Source organism: Diorhabda sublineata, chromosome 4 (assembly GCF_026230105.1).
Source record: "Diorhabda sublineata isolate icDioSubl1.1 chromosome 4, icDioSubl1.1, whole genome shotgun sequence".
NCBI classification, from domain to species: domain Eukaryota; kingdom Metazoa; phylum Arthropoda; class Insecta; order Coleoptera; family Chrysomelidae; genus Diorhabda; species Diorhabda sublineata.
The window spans coordinates 8639452-8658221 of record NC_079477.1 but is presented as its reverse complement, the minus strand read 5'-3'; the positions used below and the strand labels follow the sequence as shown (position 1 = coordinate 8658221).

Here is an 18770-nt window from a genome sequence, read left to right as displayed (position 1 = left end):
AAGTCAGGATAAGAAACAATCATATGAATGGAAAGTCCATAATTTGTCCTACCTTACATTTTTAGACACCAAAGTGATCAAATGGTGCAGAGAATGGCCAAACTGAGACCTTGCATGAAATAACAATAGCTTTGTTCGCGGTTCAAATTCCGAATCAGTTAAGCTCCGATCGCATGCTCCTTTTCAAAATTGTTGTTCTTTTTTCCGCCCGCAATTGGACCGTGAACAAAGCTATTATCTCTTACATATTTATTTAAACGATTTAATTGGGAGAGTATTGCAACGTTACGTTATTTTAAAAATAGGTCTTATTGACGAATTTTTAGACATAAAAATAATTTGTTCTTACCCAAATAAGTCTGTATCACTGCCTCGAGCCATTGGATTTATATTTCTCAATCTAGCCCTTGCTTGTTCACCGGAAACAATGACACTGAAAAATTGATTATGTTAAAATATTCCATCACATTTAAAATACTATGAATATATCTTCTACTTATTGAGTTTGGAGAATTATTCTGAAACTATATTAAGAGCTTTTTCACAATCTACACACAATAATTGATTTTACATTGAATGTCAATATTCAGTAAGGACTTTGAGGTTGGACTATTCTAATTTGATAGTATAGTATAATATTTTCGCGCTAAAAATTTTTTATCTTTGTTCATTTATCTGTAATACAATGGTCACATCGATATAACACAAATTTTCCATGAAACAACATAAATAACTAATGCTTTGAGTAGACGTCTATTGAAACATGCTGGTTTACCCTGCTTGCTCAAGCAATAAACGTAAAAAGCTTTCACTATTATTTTTTTAACCGTGTCTCACTTCAAAACCTTCTTCACGTGGTCCTGAACTACTTTTGCCCGCAGGATTTTTATAATGGAATTTCCAAGTAAGCACTTGGATTATCTCATTGTGAGATCTGTACCAATGATTGAATTGTGTTCATAGCAGATTATACCGTATATGTTATAAAAACATGATTTTATTGGATTTCTAAATACCTCAAATCAAATATTATCTAATCAATTTTTGTATTTGATTATATTTCATATATTACACATATTCCGTGTTAATGGAGGATGAAAGTTTATGAATTGTAGATATTGCGAATTAGTAACTCTGTTTTGGAGTATTAAGTTTGTCGCAAACACAATAGAACCGACCTTGACTGTTTAGGTTAAATTAATAACAAATCACATGTATTTAGAGGTGTCTCTGAAATTTAAATATTACTATTAATCCGAACCGAACTCGTCGCAATGAGAAGTCAATTCGAGCGAACAATCTTGCTGTGTGTCCGGTGGAATTATGAAGGTTTAGGGTACTCCGAAATTATTCTAGATGGTCGAGCTATCAATACCAAGGTATATAGTGGACAGCTGATGCGAATATATATAGTTAACCAAAAGCGAGTTCTCTTACAACAAGACACTGCTAAACTACATACTGCGAAACTTATACGAAATAAGAACTTGATGGTATTGAATTCCTATCATATCTAGCATTTAGTCCAGACCTTTCACAGAAATTACTATTCATTCAGAACCATGCATCTAAGCCCAACAAATGGTTTCACCATGGTCTCAAAGAGCTTGCTGAACGTTGGTTTAAAACAATAAAATACGATGGGATTTAAATAAATATTAAGGCTACGTTTTGGTTTAAGGTATACCATCACTAAAGAATGGATTTTAAGGAAAAAATACCAAGATTATAAATTTGTAGCGTTATTATGATGATAGTTTTGATATCTTGTGAAAGCAAATTTTGACAAAATTCGATTTCGAATAGTGATTAGGTAAAAAGGAAGAAATAAAACAATAGATTTGAGTAGTCTCAATTCAGTCTATATCCAGCAGCTATTTTTAAAAAATCTTCATAGGGATATGATAAATATATAACATTAAGAAACTCTTATAGTAAAATGTGAATAGTTTTTGTAATACCACCCAAATTATCACTATAATCGGTTATCGGTAAAATTATCGAAAATATAGCACAATGCATAATTAACGTTTATATGCCTGAAATAACAATTAGAACTGACATAATCATTGTATTTTTTCCCACTCAATATCTGTTCATCATAGAGATGATACTAGAGATAGAGATAGTGAGTTGTGAACGTTTGTTGTTTGGGCTCAAACTGCTGATAGAGAGAGAAAGAATATTGGTATATTACTCTCTATTTCTTTTTAGCAGTGACGAGTAGTGGGAAAGCAAATTTTTTATTTTAGTAAAGGGAAATAGAGAGTGGTAAGTCAATGCTCTTTGTCTCTCCTAAAATAGTACAATACCTATACTATGAGATTCTTTCTATCTTTAGTAATAATTCTATGCTATGCTAACCCAAAATACAAAAGTAAGTTGGCATAATTGTCTCATCTGCGTAAATCGCCTACAAAATAGATGGCTTGTGATCTAAACTCATAATAGGGTTGATTACTGTTTTTTGTAGCAAATTAAGAACAACCCTCGTTTCAAAGATCAGTGCCATATCGACAGAGCTATCCCTCCATTTTTATTGTCGAAACAAAGTAGAAACTTTTCAATAGTATATTTTGTAAGTTTGTCACTTTTCTACTATGACTACAAATAAATCTTTGGTTGAAAAGCTTTTGCTAATTTCTAAAAAAGCGCACACAAGAAAAAAATCATAAAAAGCTTTCGGTCAATAACAACACGTAAGTCTGTGACTTACTCGAGTGACTCGGAAGATTCCAGACAGGATGTGAAACAGTTGCAGGTGCTAGGACGTTGACGGCTACCATTACAAAATCACAGATATATATATATATATATATATATAGAATAAAAAAAGTGAGGTATACTTTACTCAACGGATTAATAATAAATACTCAATGTACACGTTTGGAATAATTGTATAAAATAAGAGGTTATATGCCAATAATATATTTGACTCATTTGAATTGAAAAAAGTGTAATAGTATGCCCTGAATATTGGAATAAACAATCTAATATTTGTAAAAAATAATTGCTAAGATAACTTGTCAAATGATATTTGCGCACTGGTTATTAGAAAAATATCTAATTGGAAGTTATATTGTTTTATAATAAATTATTCTGCAGATAACCTCAAAAACATGCTAAGCTTGATAGTGTGATAAGAAACTAAAATCAAATACCACTACAGTCGCTTTATTTATTTATTAACGGTAGTTTGACATACTTTAGGAAAGTAGAATTGTGATTACATTTAGTAGACCAGTTCAAAAAAAACCAAAAAAAACTTATGATAACCACTCTCTTAACAGGAAACTTTGTCAAAGAATGAGTCGCGGTCAGGAACCAGAGTATGGATATCTTACAAATTAATTTCATTAATTAAGTTTGCTTTTCAACAAAAAACTGCTTTCTAGGACAAAAACGTTATCCTCGTATAAATACAATTATGTCGATATATAATGGGTAGTTTTTCCCATCAACCTCTAAATTAGATGAAAAGTTTTAACTGGTGAATTCAAGCAAGATAGATAGCGTCCAGCAGAAGCGTAGGTGTCTTGTATCATTTCTCGCTATTTGCCACATACTGCAGATAAACAGAAATAAATCTTAAATTGATCATTGTTGTCTTAACAAACTTTATTATTGGATAGAATATATTCTCAATTTACGTACTTAATAGAGTTGTTTGTTGATTATTACATTGATGTAACGACCGTAGAAAAAAGTCTGCTTTCTATTTATGATTCTTGCAACCAAAAAACAAATATTTTTTATCTGCAATCTAATCATTACCAATTTCATAAATATAAAAAATGTAAAAAGTATGCCGAGAGCGCTTAATCATAAAATTAGTTATTTGTTTGTACCAATCTATCGGTCACGGCTAGATAGTTACAACGGCATCACAATAGCACTCGAGGGTCTGCATATAAACATCTTTTCAAATTTGTAACGTTATTTTTAGAGAGTAAAAGTGAATAAATCCTGCGAGTTTCTCATTTAAAGGAGACTCGCGGGGCTCATTTGATTACAAGGTCCACTTTGTCCATCCTTAGCTACGCCACTGACAGTCATTAATGAAATTTATGTTAGTTCCTAAGCTCCAGATATACAACTTCTCTTACATTTGAGTTAGAATTTCGTTTGTAGCTATGTTAAACTACTTCTCCAACTATAGACTATCATAAAATAGGGTGGTAAATAAGTTTGGAATATTATATTTCAAATTGACATATTTGTCCTCATAAAATCCAGAAAATAAATGATAGTTACTTACGATGAAAGAGTGACTTTCCAAAGTTGATATATTTTCTTTACGGTGAACCGCAATGTTTCTAATATCATCTGTTAAAATTTCGCACGAATCTGTCAGATATAGGGAAAATATTACTAGCCTAAATTAAACAATTTTTAGGTAGAAAAACAAAGAAACCAAGGAAAAGTTTCATAAACATTATTATTAAAATTATCCGCTTTTGAAAGTGTCCATTGAATCATGAAAATGGTGAACATTCGGGAACCGTTATTTACTATAGATCCAGAGATGGTTAATACAGACTTATAATTTCACTGTTCTTTTCTGTTAAAAATACTCAAAATAGCAAATGCTCCATGCTGATCAAAAGCTTGCTCGTATTGAAAATTCAATATCCCAGAAGAAAAATGTTATCTTTGGATGTAGTAGCCCTTTCTCAGTCCTCCTCTTAGGAATAGAACCATTAACGGTTGCAGTCACAGTGAGCGCAAAACCTACCATGGACATCTGGCAACACAGATATTTGGAAGATGGTTTGTTAATACGTCGATCGTCCTCTACAGTCATTCAAATGGATGTGTGTCTCGGTGTTTTTTATTGTTTGGCGCTTGCAACAGACCTATGACTACTGATAGAACCATTCATGACTTTTTTAAAAAATTTCAAGTATCATTCATCCTTTTCATAAAATTTCACTATGAATATTAATAGTTCAGGGTTAATATACACAGAATTGAATCAAAATCAATAGATTTGTGCAGGAATCACAATTTTTTTCACGATTCAGACTACAGTAGTAATTATTAACGAAGAGTATTTCAGTAATACAATCTCTTATATTTGACATCTTTTGATTATAATATTTTAATTATACTAAAATATGTGATTAAAAAACTTATTCTTGATATAACCCGCCAAGTAAGATTCATTTTATACAAGCAAATGGGAGTAGTACGTGGGTAATTTGTGGACTATTGAAGAAAGTGTATGGAGAAAGCTACATAATTGATGGTGTTGGGCGTTAATAGTGTCGAAAGTTTATAGAAACCGAAATAACTTACATGATTAAGGAGACCGAGGTAGCAAATTTGTTGATGAAGAAGATCTTGTTCTAGGAGTTGAATGATAGTTAGAGAAATTCGAGGGTTAATTATAACTGCCTCTTCTGTAGAATTTCCAGATGTTTTGTAGTTTATCAGATTTATAAAGCTACAAAAAAGTCACTGCGTCTCACAAGTTTTGACATACAATAACAAAATTCATCGAATGATGTAAGCTTTGACATTCCTTATCATTCGTTATCGCTATCGTTATCACGCTGTAGTAGAGAACTGTTTGAAGTTAATTCTTGTAGGACATGTGGATTCAATATGATACGTCGAAAACAAAATATCAATCACAACAATGGATGTATTCATATTCACACACCAAACTAATCATGAGCAACAAAAAAATAATTGACTACCGTCTTTTTGGATCAAATAAGTACTTTGTTACTAGAGTTTATGAAACATAAAACTATTAATCATGCAACTGTTTATTGTGAAACTTTACGACAATTGCGGGTAGCCATTCAGAAGATATGAAGAGGAATTATGACTTCTGGAATAGTGCTATTCCATAATAACGTTCATCCAAACTCTGTTGATGCAACCAAACGGCTGTTTAAATAATCTCAATAAGATATTTTCCTGACTTGGAACACAGTGTTCATTTTTGGAAAAATGAGAAATAACGTATTTATGAAATTTTAGTTCTTTATTAAGTTAACGCTATTAATCGGTTGAAAGGCGTATTTAATATAGTCATAAATACACGGTTTATCCTCGTCCTAGTTGAAGCGTGCTATAAAATGATTAGACGTCATTTATCAAATGAATACAAATCTTAAAAAGCAAATTTTTGATTTTTGTACCCCAAAAATAGAATAATTCAAGTTATAACAATAAGGCTAGTGAATTGATAATTTTATAACTAAATTTATTTGGTTATAAAATTAATTCCGCTCTCACTTTTAATTGCAACGATGATTAGATGAATCATTAAAAATTTATGTGTGATATTAACTGAAATTCTCTTTGTATATTTGAATGGAGTTTTCATGCTGCATGCTTAAGAAGTAATTAACATTGTTGGCAAAATAAAAAAAGATGTTGGTAATATACAAAAAGATAATCGCTCACCGCCTACAAGGTGGAGGAGGCTTGATACCATGTGTTTCCATTTCTTTTTCCAATTGCTTAATCCTTAATTGAGCCACATCTAGTTCTCTTTTAACCTTCCATAAGTGCGTATCACATATCGGATCTTTACATCTAAAAGTAATCGTAAATAACATACTAAAATAGATACAGGAAATCATTTTACTGATGGAATAATATATATTGCAATTTTATAGTTTTTATATAATAATCTACATAGTATACTGACTTATGATTCCTGAGAATATCTTGAGCTTCATAAACGGCACCTCTAAACGTAAGGCTTTTTCCCATTGAAAGACTAATTAACGCGCAGCATCCCCCACGATCAGTTTTCGCCAAGTGTTTCCTTACGTATTTGAAATAAAGATGCTCCAATAAAAGTAATAAGGCTGCTAATAATATTCCAGCCATCAATAATAGAAAAGCTGATAAAAACTGTTCCATAGCTAAGGGATCGGAACTTTTATGTTCTTGTTTTCCAGGTTTACACGCTCCAGTCATCCAATAACGACGTAAGCGTTCCAAATCGCCGTTTTCCCGAAAGTCCAGTAATCTGAAAAAGATTCGGATTCTGAAATGTGTAAGAGATATAAATGCGTGGGGTGAAATTAAATTTTCGGAATGTTTCGTGTTCATCTGCTTCATTCCTCACTCATAAACTTTTTCCATTATTCTAGCATTAGCAAAAAAATTGTTTAATAACTGATTTATCTCACATTATCTGAAGAAAATTGTTTACCATGTTTTTTTAATTGGCGAAATCTTAGAGAATGCTCAACTAATTCGAGGCCTGCTCGAGTTATTATGGCTTTTGGCATGACTTTCGCTATTGAAGGTTACCTATTTAATTTTGTCGGCCGCTATAAACCTCTATATTTTTACTGCATTTCAACATCATAGCGATGGATAAATGACTCATCGATTGCCACAAACATTGTTAAAAAATCATTATCTTTTCTAAACTGCGTCAAAAGCCAACTGCAAACATCTTTTCGATTTTGCATTCGTAAGACCACTGGTACAAATTTTTTCATGTTTGGTCGGCAATAACTTCAAAAAGGAATTGAATTCAAATTTTGTTTTACAATAATGTAATAATTTTCGTTAACAACAAAATGTTGTGGCGATCGAAATAAATGATTGTGAGCAAGGCACTACTTTCCACCTGAATTCATAATGTTTTGCAAGGTTTATCCTGCGCCGCGAAGTCTTGTTCAGTTCTGTTGCAAAATAATACTTTTTCTCTGGACAATCGCTGGATTTTTTTGTTCAAAGATTGGTTCACTCAATCCAATTGATCACAATATGATCCAATTCTTTGCAATAAAGATCTGTATGAATACTTCACCAAATACATTGAAGCGTCCTCTTGAGAGTTGAATCCGATTTTACAGTACAGATTCATTTGGAAGGAGTTAGTACCTTTACTATTTTGGATTATCAGTTTTTTCTTATAACCCGATGTATTATACAATCGTATAATACGTTCACTACATTTTCACTACACTTCTGAATCTTCTTCTGGCGAAATACTTAGATCATTCGCAAATATGTCATTTGGAACATACCACTGGGCGTTCATAATGATTCGAAGCATTTCACTCTGATATCGTTTCAAAATGGCTATATTTGAGTTCCTTGTATTATTCCATGACTGGATACTGTATGTCCAAAAGGGCTTAAGCATTACTTTGTTTAAAAACACTTTGTTTGATATAGATAACTGGGATCTTCTGCCAATTGTAGGCCATACAAGATTTCTGTTCTGTGAAGGTTACATGAACTGATTTACTCTCATTTGTTTTCATTCTCCATATTTTTTGCCAATTTTGTATTCTGTCCAGTGCAGTCTTTAAGTTGTGATATGCTCTAGTTGGATCTACGTGTGATAATAATATGGTGGTATCATCGGCACACGTTGCTAAGCGTGGTTAAACGTATATTAGGCGTATCAACTGTATATAACAAATAAAGGGTAGGTACTAACACACTTTGGGGGACGCCTGCTTGAATTGGTTGCATTTCTGTGCGTCTTGGTGTCCAATTTAAAAGTGTTCTTCAAGGCTTAGTACCTCAAACAAGTCATATGGACGATTTTTAATTAATTGAACTATAAAAAAACGTTGAAGCAATATGTTGTAAGTGATGGATCAGTTGGTTTTATTTTCTTCGGTCAGATTATGAGAGAACCAAACACCCGCTATATCTATTTTTTCAATGCGCTGAAAATGTTCTTGGATGGATGGCCAAGGTGTTTTTCTAAACAGTGACCAACGATTAATACATAGTTTTCTACAAAAACCTTTTAACATCTTAATAGTATTTTTTGTACAACCATGCTTTCAACTGAGAAATATGAGGGAAATTCTGAATATATTTACTTCATTCAGCTCTGTCACAACCAGAATAATAAGTAAAAAATCTTCAGAGCAAATTCAATATTTCCTAAAATCGATTCATTATATATAACGAGAGAAATTCTTACCTTTTGTTGAACATTTTCAAATATTTAGAATTCCTAGGAAAGGCTAATCCATAACCAGTCATAGCGTACCACGATCCAACAGTTAACAATCTACAGTCTTCGTCTTGCGCCGCCAAATAATCCAGAACAGTGCCGTCATATATAAAAGCATCTACTTCGCTAGTAAGTACATCGGCAACTCCCTGAATAACATTCGATCTCTGATAAGGCTGGATGTATGCATGCATTTCTTTGAAGTATTTTGATATGGTAGAATCCGAATGTGACCAGGGAATGGTACCAAACTTTATCATTGGTTTGTGAGAGGTAGGTCTCTTCAAGCGGTTGTCGTCGATACCTGATATTATAGATATTACAGTATGAATAGACTTCAATTTATGATTACATATTTTAAATGACCAACAATTGAAACAAGACTTTTTCTGAGTAAACATTACAAAAAATTCGTCATTATGTTTTATTTTATGATTTTGTTAATGTCTTCTCTACGAAACATTGAAAATAATGAACAAACCATTTTATAGTCAACTGTTGAAAGTATTACTTTAAGCAAAAAATTAATTAATTATTATTTTTCTCCCTATTTCCTTCTCTTCATTCTATAATGTTGCGAGAAGGTGATTGTTATATGTTAAAGTAATATGTTAATATTGAAATTTAGATTACAAACTACAATGTTTATTCATATGCCATACATATGAAAGATTGAAGAAAGAAATGCACCATTCATCGATGAGAATGATTTATGGTGCATTTGCTTGGAGTCGAGTTAATAGGTGATTCACTATGCCCATAATTTGACACCTAATGACTTCTTATGCTTAGTAATAAGTTTCAATACTGATAGAAGCTGTTTTCACGTTCAAAACGACTACTCAGAGTGGATAAAGTGCTTCGAAAATTGATTCAAATGCATCGAAAAGTGTAATTCATATTTTGAAAATAGAAAAATAAATATAATATCCCCTATTTCATTGAAAAAATTAGTCAAATGCTTTGATGAGCTACAAGTGGAGCAAGAAAAACTTAAAGAACCTGAACAAATAAATAACACATTAGAATATCGGTGGAGGAAGTGAAGCTCACTCAAGCAATAGTCTATTGCAGGGGTTCCTAAGCTGAAGATAACAGAACACCAATCAAATATCTTTTGTTTTGTGGAATTCTATATCAAATATGAGGCGTGGAAAGATTTCACGAGATTTACCAAATATTCAGTGATAATGATTTTGATTTGATTTGGGGATTTGGTAATTCCAACGAGTTTTTTTGTAGAAAGTTATACACAAATACAAAACATCCATTGTTGTCTTTTCCCACAAAGGCAATCCAGAAATTCAACTTCTTTCAAAAGTTTTTAATTTATCTTTAGTCACAAATATACTTGATAAAGTTATTTTAGAAGAGTAGTATAACAGCCGTCGGACAAAAATGATTCATTTTCCGCACTCTTTTCCTAATACACAAATAAAACTCAAAGGAATTCACTGAAATACGCTCAATCAATTTTGTGTACTGTAGTCTCCAGATTTCCGCTCCAAATGATAGAGAAGATAGGATAATAAAATCTCATAGCTTAACTTTTGTTTCCAAATCATCAATTCCAGTATCATAAAAGATCTTTATTACAGGCTGTGATATACAGATTGAGCTACTTCTGTACACCCAAATCAATAACAAATATAAGAATTAGAAGCTTAATAAAATGTTTGACAATTATGTGATCAGACTGCTGCTTTGAAAATTATTTATTATAAAATGTTAGATGACAACATGATCTATTCCTAAGTAATTCCCTTCCGCATTAGTACACCGACAGATATTTCTAGGTGTAACAATTCTGGAAGTCTTTGACTGGAGCCTCTGGAAACACCACTGTCACAGTTGCTTGAATGTCCTTAGTATATTTGAAATGTGCTCCTTCTGCCAACATTTTGGGGATGAGAAAGAAGTTGTTAGGCAATAGATCTGGTGAATAGAGCGGCTGTGGTAGCCCTAGAATCTTTCTGGAGAACTGTGTCGTAGCTGGAATAAAAATAGTTGGATAGAGCAAGGTTGCCATATTATACGGCAGAAGTTTCTGGGCTCCAGAGTTTACAGAAGGGCTGCATAAAAATTAGTTTCATCACTTGATTGTTAGACTTGTTCCAATTTTAAGAGGGATTTCGTGATCATACCATTTTTCTAGATATTTCAACAACTGTTATTCATTATTTAAGCGACTGATTCAATAATTCTAATCATTTTTCTAAATTAAAATATTAAGTTTTGGCAATTCTAATGGAGTCAATCGAATTCGGAAATGTCAACTGGATTATTAGCGAAATATTCAGCTTCACATGCCGATAATTGTATGAAGCGTATTAATGAAGCAGAGAAGAATTAACAAAGAAACTAGCTATTAAGAGAGATAAAAGAGTTAATGCATACTAAAGACAGATGCATTTTTTGCATGTCTTAAAATAAAGCTACCTTTGAATAATCAAGTGGATCACAATGGAGAATATTGAAAAACAAGCTCATTTCAAACATACCTTCAATTTGGATGTTAGTGATAAAGAACCATAAGTAAATGAAGCTTTCATGGGCTTCTTTTGAAAGATTTGAAATTTTATAGGTCAAACTTGAAAACTCAAGATTTGAAGAATATGAAAACATTTTATTTTTTGCCCCTGTATTTAATACCATATTTTAGTTGAATTTTTGTTTGCTCACCTGTAAAATCATAATATTCCTCTCTGGTTATCATGAAGGCGGCAAGATTGGCAGTGTATATTGCGAGGAACACAACGGCGAACATCGCCCAAACATTAGTCATAAATCTGGCGGTGAATCCCCGAGGCGAGTCGACATGCACGGCAGCTTGAAACAAAACGGCCCAAACTAACCAGTAAGTTCTGAAGAGAGAGAAGCGATGTGATGCCGAGGGACTCTGCAACAGGTATATATTTGAAATGATGGAAAATAGTTGATCTGTAAGTAAACACAAACACCTTCAGAAATATTTTTATTTGGTTCACAATTCAAAGCTCTGTCCTTAGAGACAAAGTCATACATACGTAAAAAAATAGTAATCCTATTGTGTATATATATATTTCTACATACTATTTTCACTATTTTATTTCTATTCAAATGAAACGGAAATTGTGAAACGTTTAAGCCCAAGATTAAATTATACTTACCAATATAACAATTCACATTTAAAGAAAAATCAATGGAATACCATCAACTAACGACTCTCTGAATCTTTTATTAATTTTATAATAAATTACAACTACTATAATTTTGATTTTAAAAATTTATTATATCTCTGTACAAATGAACTTTTATATTTTTGATCATCAAAATAATCTGTTTATCTAGTATTTACCTTTGATTCATGCTGTAATGTTGTGTCATCTCTATTTTATTATAACAACAGTATTACTATTATCACCAATTTCGACATTATGACTGACATACATTAGTAATTAATTCAATTGAGAGACTTAAATCACGACTTGTTTGAGGACAATCCTGCAATTAATTAATGGGATATGATTTCTTCGAAATAATGTCAACATGGACTATGTATGTATGGATTTGGGGTCTCATATATACTGCGACCCAAAGGATCTAATATATCCCCCTTTGCTGCTGCGATACTGTTTATAGCTAATCCATCTATCAAACTCCTTTTAAAAAGTCTAGAATGTGGGATGGCTTTAATTGCCTTCGTATTCTATTTCATACGCTTCCAGGTGTAATGCTCTGCAGTTCCTAAGTGTTTCATACTACATACGGAGTTTCGTCCTCTGTGCAACAAAATTTGCACGCCGCATTTTCTGCTAGATCTAGCGTCTTCAGTTGTTTGTTGAGGCGATAGTGCCCTGATAGAGCCAAATAATGAGAAAACTTTGCATTAATCGAGAAAAATTCATAGTAGTAGTATATAATTACAGCTTTAAAATAGAAAAAGTCTGTAGCATGAGAATTGAGCGATTTTTTTGTAACTTCCTTTTTATCAGTCTTTACTTCTAGAATTTTCGGGTGTTTGTTGAAAAGACAGTGCCTCGATAGAACTCCTGTTATTATTCCTAGATTGTTCTTACTTAGGTTGATACATTCAGCAGATTTAATCTGGTTATAGTTTTCCAGAAAAGTCTTTGCCTATCTCAACCTTTGTAGGTTGTCCCAATAATTGGTTTTGCTTCTATCTACCTTATTTTACAGTTGCTTTTTCCATTGTTCTGTAGCTAATACCACAGAAAGGTTCGGGTCATTATTTAGGAACGGGTTTTCTTTGATGATACCGTCTCGCAACACTCTCGTGTTGTTTTCTCTGCCACGCTTTCCAGAACTATGTGGAAAGGTGGATCACTTCTAGAGTAGCTGTTGGGCAAGATTTCATGGCCCCAGTTGTACATAAGCAAGCCAGTCTTTGTACCGTTGAGAGATTGTCCTCGTGGTATTCAGATTAGTTCTAGTGCCCCAACCACTGCCCCATATATGAAGATTGGTCTCACAATTACCATGTACAACCACCATAAATTTGATTCCTAAAGTTCATTATCATGAGTCGTCATGATATCATCGTGAATGTTATGTTCACTATGATTAATAATAATTAGATCTATTGCTAGTTCAGATTGTCATGAGAATAAATCGACTTGCTCTTTTATTTGAAAATGAGCAAAGCATCTAATATGAATCCATATTCTAATTATCAAAGTTTTTATGATAAGTGTGAGACGAATGGATGTACCTAGCCTAACATAGAAAGGAAAGACATTAATAAAAAAAGGTGATTATTTCTCAATGTATTTTCTCTTTATTTTCATATATTTTTCAGAACGTCTGACTTAAGTTTCTATGTCCCTATAAATAGAATGCATCTTTACAGTCAAAATGCTCGTACACCGCCTATTTAATTTCATTGTCGCAGTTCTAAAACATTGAAGCCCTCACTTTTCTGGTGATTCTCGTGCACGGGCACTTCTCTCCGATACTACTCCTTGAAATATCTTTTGAATGTCGGATCATAATAAAAAATCATAGTTTCATCATCCCTTACAATTGATAGGATTACCCTTTCTTGGTCCTCGCGGTAAATCTCTAAAAATCGCTCACGACATTCTATGACCACCCTCATATGAGAACTATAAGAGGATTCGCAAGGAGACGCATAGACTCGTCAGAATGATTAAAAATGATTAAAAATAAGATCATGACTTCTACGGATTGCAAAAGGAAATGTGGAGATTTATAAGAGGACAGAGGCAAGAAATGAAAGAAATAGCAGAAGTAAAACATATAGGAATAAAAGCCTGGAGAGACTACCTAAAAAGATTGTACTCACAAAACCAACTCACAACAGAAGAACTGGAAATACCAGACATCACAACTGATGAATAAACCAGAATAAGTACAAAGGAAGTGGAGGAAGCTCAGAGAAAACTAAAATACCGAAAGGCTACAGGCAGTGATGGAATAGCAAATGAACTTTTAAAAAATTTTGGCAAAGCAGTTGGCATTGTTCATTAACAAAATATTAAAACAAAAAAAGTATCTGAAGAATGGAAGCAAGTATACTAATTCCACTGTTTAAAAAAGGTGATAGAAAAGAACCGGAAAACTATAGAGGTATCAATCTTCTAAACACTACTCTAAAAAAAACAAAATTTCAATCCAACTAATAAATCAGAGAATATCTTTTGAGGAAGAACAACAAGGTTTTAGAGATGGGATATCATGTACAGACGCAGTATTTGTAACTAGACAAATCACAAAGCTCTAGAATATAATCGACCGGCGTTCATTTGCTTAATTGACTTGACAAAGATCTTTGACAGTTAGATTAAAAGACGTGGTTCACCTTATACAAGAGATAAATACCGTTAGACATCATCAAAACAATCGAAGACATATATAAGGACAACAAAATACAGGCTAGAATAGAGGGACAACTACAGAAGCAATAATCATAGGCACGGGTATAAGACAGGAAGATTCCTTAAGCTCTCTCCTTTTTAATCTCATAATGGATGAAATAATAGGGGCCGTGAAAAAGAGGAATGGTTATAAGATGGGAAATAGAGAAATAAAAACTCTCTGCTCTGCTCCTTATAGCAGAAAGTGAAGACGACCTACAAAGATTGGTCCACAAGTTTAACATAGTAGCAAAGAAGCTAAACATGGTAATTTCATCCCAAGAAAACAAAAACACTGGTCATTAGCAAAGAACCGATTGGATGTAAGATAGAAATTGACGGTAGAGCCATTAGAGCAGCAGGATGCCTCAATAATACAATATGGAGAAACAAACATATTCGAACGGAAACTAAGACTAGAATTTACAAAGTTGTTATAAGACCAATAATGAAATACACAGCAGAAAAGCGACAGGACACGTCCAAAACACAAAGAATACTGGAAACAGCTGAAATGAGAATACTGAGGAGAATCACGGGGAACACACTGAGAGATCGAGTAAGTAGCGACTAAATTAGAACAACATGTAATGGGGAGACGATTAACGAGTGGTTATTAAATAGAAAAAAGAATGGAACAACCATATCAGTAGAATAAGTAGAAGTGTCGGTTGACCCCGGAAAAGATGGAGCGATAGTATAACTTAAAAGCACAACAAAAGAAAGAAACAGGCAGAATTGCCCATAGACAAGATAGAAGAAGAAGAACATTCGATTCGCGTCTGCTTCTGCTGCGAATTCAAGGCACCCACCTCGCACTAACTTTTGTCATATTTAAATGCTCATTTAGGATTTTTAGAACATTTGTTTTAGAAATGCCGGTCTGTGTTGCAACTTCTTTTGTTTTTAGACGCCGATCACTTTATTGACACGCTGGTCATCTTCTACTGATTTCGTCCCAAACGTAAAAACTTGGATCAATTTTAAATTGGTGAGAATGCTGGACACAATTTACTGTAAACAATCTCCATTCTATTTAAAACAACTTGACTAAATGGTCGTTCGAAATCTACTTCAATAAAATGGATGAAAGCAGCAAGCTGAAACTTTTTGTAAAGCTTGTTGAGACTTGTCGCTAATGAAGATTTCGTCCATTTAATGTTGTTTCATCGAAAACCGGTATTTCATATGATTTTACTATTTTTCCACCGTCGAAACCCAAGCTTGCCTTGACCTTTTGGTGTCAGCGTCTAAGACTAAGATAAATAGTGCACCTCAATTTATTATTTGGCCTTGTTTTTCACTGTGCCCTGCGTAATACCAACTGATTATACAACCGTTGAATACATTATGCACTATTTTACGACTGCGATCATTACAAATCATACAAAGTGTTTCAAAAAAATGTGATCCGGTCTCTAGCATAAATAGAAAACTGAAAAATATTTGGGGTTTGCTCAGTAAAAAATTTTTGTACCGCCATCCGTATTTAAGATAAAGGGCTTTGAAGTTTCTCATAGGGGTTCGTACCAAGTAGTATTGAACTTTTTCAATAAAAGATTTATTAAGCAAAATTTCAAGTGAACTCAAACAACATTTAATTTTACACCAAAAAGGTACTCTTGATAAAACGCGATACTGTGTACTGTTTTCAGAATATATTGATTTAAAAATTATGAAGAAATTCATGCTGGTATAAAGTATTGATAAAGTTATTAATTATTCATTAGTGAATGTGAATTATGTGAAGTGAGAATTTTTTGTCGCGTATATGAGACCCCATCGATATACTGGATACATTTAAAAAAATTAGGACTGAGGACTTTCGTTTCTTGTAGTTTCACAAAAATCCAGTCTAATCGGTATAGGTTCTTGTTTTTGAATGTTAAATAAGTATGGACACTGAGCACTGAGGTCTAGTATGAGAAAAATAACAATTTTTTTAACAATCACTTATTGGAGATATTAGAAGATTTAACGTAGAACGAGGGAAGATCTCTATTATTTATGCACGATTGAACTCTACAGCACATTGTTAGAAGGTGTCTTAATGGGTTGAGTTACTATTTGCTGAATCGATGGATGGTAGAGGTGCAGAAGCTCCGATGGCCTTCTCGGTCATGCGATTTTAACCCCTTGGATTACACAGTTTGGTCGTATTTTAAAACAAAGTTTATGCTACAGAGGTAAATTCATCTCAAGAATTGAAAGACATAATTCAATGTCACTTAAATGATCTTATAACTGACTACCAACCGTTTAGAAGATTAATGGATTCTTCAGAGAGGACAGACTTATGTATTCGTGAAAACGTAGGAAATTTTGAACACCTACTCTAATTGAATTCTATTTTATGTTATTAGCCTTTTTTTAAATTTTCATCTTGTGATTTTTTGTTTAATTAATACATTTATCATTACTTCATATCAGCTTCGGTTATTACTTACTAATATAAAATATATAAAAATATTCCGAAACAGGTACACAGCATCGATGATGAAGAAGAAAAACTCATTGTTATTTTAAATATTAAAAGAACTTTGTATACAGTTATTATTGATATCCTTTTATTGTAAAATTGTCTGGATTACTTATAGAAATTTCCCAGCTTCAAATTAAGCAATCTACTTACGCAAAGGAATATTTTCCAGAATATATGGACTGGAAATGGTGTTATTCCGATTAGGAAATATTAGTTATACTTGAATCAGAAATTAATCAGCATGATTCAATTCACAACACGTTAGATAATCGATCTCGTGGTTGAATTGAATTACTTGGTTGAAATGATTGATTTGTAATTTATATACGGGCACGTTCAAATGGCATTAATATTTCATTTGGGTGAATTAATTATTATTAAAATCATTTATTTTGTACCAAGTTTAACAGTCAATAATGAATATATATATATATATATATATATATATATATATATATATATATATATATATATATATATATATATATATATATATATAATGAATCCCAATTTTCCTTGGTCACACCACCACGCGTGAACGGGTAGACCAATTTCAATATTTTTTTGTTGGGGTGTTGGTTATAGTCAGGTTCTTATGAAAGAAACAATTTAAAAAATGGCGCGGAAAATTAGAAAATTTGAGAATACTCTGTTAATAATACTAACTTCTAGTCTAATCTTAGCGATTTGAACAATATGAACTTTTTTAATGTAACATTATGACGTTTGACATAGAAGAAGAAACAGGTAAAAGTTCAATTTAATATGGATTTTTTGTAAGTTTGGATAGACTGACATGAACGTTACTAACATAACAAGAGATATACTCAGTTATAAAGAAGAATAGAATAGTTTTCTTTAATATACAGTTTAATTCTTGTTTTTGAAAATGCCAGCAATTAGACGTACAAACTTAAGTCGCAGAACTCGCAATGTTGCGAGTCAAAACAAGTCAAACTGACGAGCACCGCGAAGCGCGGAATGAATTCGAACGGAATCAACAACACAGAAATGTTGCGTTGAACCCCTATCAAGATGCAATCAATTATAACGTAGAAATCGAGTACACTTCACAGCAAATCGTTGCTATTGGACGAATTAAGTTTAAAATATTTAGTTTAAAAATTTAAAAATAAAAATCATGGATTGTGTTGAGACGCCATTGGTACCGCCACGAGAACCATTAAATGCATTGTTTTCTGGATATGGGCCAGATTCTGAACGTTTTTGCCTCATATTCAGCAATACAATAATTGTTTTCAACTAACATCATTTGGTGTAACAAAAGTTATTCAAGAACATTATTTCCGAACTTTCAAGATTCATGGTCAAATATATCATTTAATAGGTTTCTTATTACGAACGTGGAATAGTGACAACAAATTCTTGCAAATTTATTTTATGGGCGATTCAGCAAAACAAGTCGATCAGCATTGTGCACACAATAATTCGG

The 18770-nt window shown here is 32.6% G+C and overlaps 1 protein-coding gene across 3 annotated transcripts in view; it reads right to left on the bottom strand.

The window, feature by feature from the left end:
• The window catches only part of LOC130443173 (glutamate receptor ionotropic, NMDA 2B), a 232517-nt gene that overhangs the window by 4688 nt on the left and 209059 nt on the right, over positions 1 to 18770 (bottom strand). For all 3 annotated transcript variants that reach the window (XM_056777675.1, XM_056777674.1, XM_056777676.1), the window contains exons 11-16: positions 11642 to 11858; positions 8927 to 9263; positions 6668 to 6994; positions 6421 to 6552; positions 2717 to 2779; positions 350 to 433 (exon numbers count right to left, since the gene is read on the bottom strand). In XM_056777675.1, coding sequence (XP_056633653.1) covers positions 350 to 433; positions 2717 to 2779; positions 6421 to 6552; positions 6668 to 6994; positions 8927 to 9263; positions 11642 to 11858 — 1160 coding nt within the window. The remainder of the gene's footprint in view (positions 1 to 349; positions 434 to 2716; positions 2780 to 6420; positions 6553 to 6667; positions 6995 to 8926; positions 9264 to 11641; positions 11859 to 18770) is intronic.